This window comes from Neltuma alba, unplaced genomic scaffold (assembly GCF_004799145.2).
Source record: "Neltuma alba isolate B1F8T4 unplaced genomic scaffold, ASM479914v2 tig00001122_pilon, whole genome shotgun sequence".
In the NCBI taxonomy this organism is placed as follows: domain Eukaryota; kingdom Viridiplantae; phylum Streptophyta; class Magnoliopsida; order Fabales; family Fabaceae; genus Neltuma; species Neltuma alba.
The window spans coordinates 20,961-24,180 of record NW_021632338.1 but is presented as its reverse complement, the minus strand read 5'-3'; the positions used below and the strand labels follow the sequence as shown (position 1 = coordinate 24,180).

At 36.2% G+C, this 3,220-nt stretch overlaps 1 protein-coding gene across 1 annotated transcript; it reads right to left on the bottom strand.

Annotated features, from left to right (window-relative positions):
- Positions 1-261: 261 nt before the first annotated feature.
- On the bottom strand, positions 262-1,951 carry LOC114750774 (peroxidase A2-like). The gene is made up of 4 exons (XM_028939382.1): positions 1,727-1,951; positions 1,242-1,433; positions 947-1,112; positions 262-866 (listed from the first exon to the last, which is right to left on the bottom strand). Exons 1-4 carry the CDS (start codon positions 1,949-1,951, stop codon positions 385-387), a joined length of 1,065 nt encoding a protein of 354 aa, XP_028795215.1. The 3' UTR covers positions 262-384.
- Between the last annotated feature and the right edge of the window lie 1,269 nt (positions 1,952-3,220).

Here is a 3,220-nt window from a genome sequence, read left to right as displayed (position 1 = left end):
ATTTTTAACTAACTTTAACTTAACATGATTTGGATATTTGAAGTTTGTTTATAGGATCGGAGGGAGTAATACAATTCACTTTTTCCAAACTCTTTCTATCCGCATTGTGCTGTTACCCCACCCAACATCTTGTCATGATCAAATTATTATTAACTGCACCACACTTTGCTTTCCTTTCATGTGAAAACTAAATATGTAAGAAACACAGCTAAGGATTTGTCTTAAGGCGCAAAAGATGAAAAACACAAACACATACGAAAGTTGATATTATTATTAGCGGCATAATAATAAATTATTATGGCCATACATAACAAAGCACAGGTACATGGGGCGCGCACACACCTACATAGATATATATAATGAATCGACACATGATCATGTTATTTAGATTGAGCTAACAAGAGCATCATCAGATCCTTTGGTAGCTGCGACAGCACTGAATCGAGAGGAATCTGAATTGACGAAATTACAGTGGGATCGAATTTGGCCTTGAGAACCAGTCAAGGGGCTGATATTACCCATTTTGATCATGGAAGCAGCAAAGTGAGAGAAGAAAAGGCCTTGGTCGAAAGCGAAGCTATTGACAATGGGGATGGTGTCTGCACCAGAAGTGGAGAACAAGACCTGGTCACTGTTAAGGAGGCCAGCATTAAAATGAAGGTTAATGAAGTAGTTTCTGTCGAACGTGTCTGGAGTGGTCAGGTCCAGATTGGTCAAGTTCGTGCCATCTCCATCCTCAGGGCATATCAAACGCAGTTTCTGAAGGTACCATGGGTTTAGAGTCGGATCAGGTTGACCTGTGCCACTGAAATTGTATAATCTGTCCACAAAATTGCTGCAGTGTGATCTTCCAAACGTGTGTGCACCTGAAAGTAAACCCCAAATATTAAGCAAAAAGAAGAAAACACAGATCACAAAAGTGCACACAGATATATATGCAATATACCAGAGAGAGCAACGAGATCAGTAGTGTTGAGGCCCTGAGCAGCAAAGGAGGCTTTGAGTTGATCCAGGTTGAAGAAGGGAGGAGGAAGGTTGGTATTGGCCAGTGATCTGTTGGCCGTTGTGCTGTCCCTCCTTCCCAGTGGAACATCCCATCCCCGACCACCCGCCTGTTGTCATTCATTTTTCAAACGTGTGACTCAAAAACATGTACATTTGTTGTTTTTTACGTCCGAAGTTGGTAATATATATATATGCTATAATTGTTCGTAGAGAAATAGATATATAAAATAAAGTACCAAAATGACCGAAACTTCAGCAGCTATGGAGAGAATATCAGCACAAGAAACGGTGGCGGGACAAGCAGCTTCAACCGCAGATTTAATGTTGTTGACGACATCCAATCCTCTGATTGAGTTTACATTTGGAAACGCATCTTGCTCGCTGTCTATTGTGTTTGTCTTGTTCAACAATAATGATGCATCGCAACCCTGTCCCACCAACACAAAATATTTACATATTTTATCACATACTCACATAATTATGCATATCGTACATGCCTTCCATTTTATTAGTATAAATGTCAGTGAGATCTACGCATCCTCTTATACCTATTAAAATCCTACTTTCTAGCTTGTTAAGAGTTCTATTCACTAAAATAAAAATATCAGACTCCATGCCAAGGAAGCATTACTCTCCAAATAATGCCTTCATCGTGACAGAAACAAGTACGTATTATTAACTTTTTGAAACATAAAATGAAGGAGATGAAGAAAGCACAAACTTGGACGAAGCAATCGTGGAAGTGAAGCCTGATGAGACTGGCACCAATACGAGTATCAGATCTTAAAGCGTTAAAAACAACCTCTGTTACAATGGCATGCACGTTTGGACAAGTGTTTCTGTAAAACGAAGGATCTAACTGACCATACGAAACTGATATTATTGTTCCTCCCAACACCACCAATGCACAGCATAGAGCTGCCACTGACACACCAAAAGAACTCATGTTTTCTTTTCAGAGGGTTGTGAAGTTCTTGTGTGCTCTGAGAGCTCTTAATGAGCACTTATTTATAAAGTGACATATGGGTTAGTTTGGCATCAAGATATTGAAAATTAATGATGATGATGGGTTAATTACTAAGGAAATATTGTGGTCCCTACATGAAAGAGACAAAATTAACCCATGGTGTGCATTTATTAATGTCGTGCCTAGTGGGCGGCCATATATATATCGCAATCTGGTTCAGTTGAGATTAGGATGATCCATGTTTGTTAAAGGTGATTACTGATATATAAAAAATTGATAGTGACTAGTTTTGATTTTATTTTATTTTTTGCATTTTCTACTAGACTTACGTTTTTTTGGCCAAATAAACAAGTCCAAGATGCTCATGTTGACATTTCAATGACTTGCGTAGCGTTTTTTTTTTTTGGTGAAACTTACGTAGCAAGTTTTATAAAACAATATATATGCCATCATTAACTATGTACAGAACAATTTGAACAAATACTTGTAATATATTATCGATTTCTCATGGAGAACACAAGAGCTCCCTTGAAAGCACAATTTATAAGTTTATCTTAATGCCGGGGGTTTAAGTCAATTCAACTCATGATGATAAGCGAATGAATATATAATTAAGCTTTTGCAAGTTGCGCCAACCTTTGCATTTTTATTTTTTGGGGAATAGAAACTTGTGAACCATTGAACATTGCACATAGGTTGTTGATATTCATCTTCAGCCTCTCGATCCGTGCCCTTCCTTTTGGTCAATAATCTATATTATTGTTGCTATTATTAATTTCTTTACAGTTTACGCTTTAAAAAATCAACCCCCACAATTAATGCTTGACTAATTAATTTGAATCAAACATTTGACTTCGTTTCGAGATTACTTCATATGTGTAATTTTTCTTCTTGGATAGTACTATTTTGCAATTCAAAAGTTGGATTCTAGTATTACTTAAAAGTTTGCTTCTTGCAGTGGTGCACGAAAAAGGGGACATAGGCCGCAGGATCCGTAACCCCCAAGTTTTTAATACTTGAGAAAATTATTATGGAATTTTAAGAAAGGAATATAATTATAAAAAAAGTTTCATAATAGAAATAGGCATCATACAATAATAAGTTTTGAAATTAAAAAGGAAAATGGGTTTATACTGTTCACACTCGTAGGATTTCTTGTGATCACGTTCTTTAAAATCTTAATAATTTCTTTAAATTTTTTACAAGTATTATATATAAATATTTTTTTATTTTTTAAATTTATTCTCC

Excerpts from the sequence above, each read along its gene's own strand:
- LOC114750774 (XM_028939382.1), bottom strand. The coding sequence starts at position 1,951 with ATGAGTTCTTTTGGTGTGTCAGTGGCAGCTCTATGCTGTGCATTGGTG. Across the intron at positions 1,113-1,241 it reads CTGAAGTTTCGGTCATTTTG|GCGGGTGGTCGGGGATGGGA; the intron begins GTACTTTATTTT and ends GAATGACAACAG. Across the intron at positions 867-946 it reads TGATCTCGTTGCTCTCTCTG|GTGCACACACGTTTGGAAGA; the intron begins GTATATTGCATA and ends GTTTACTTTCAG.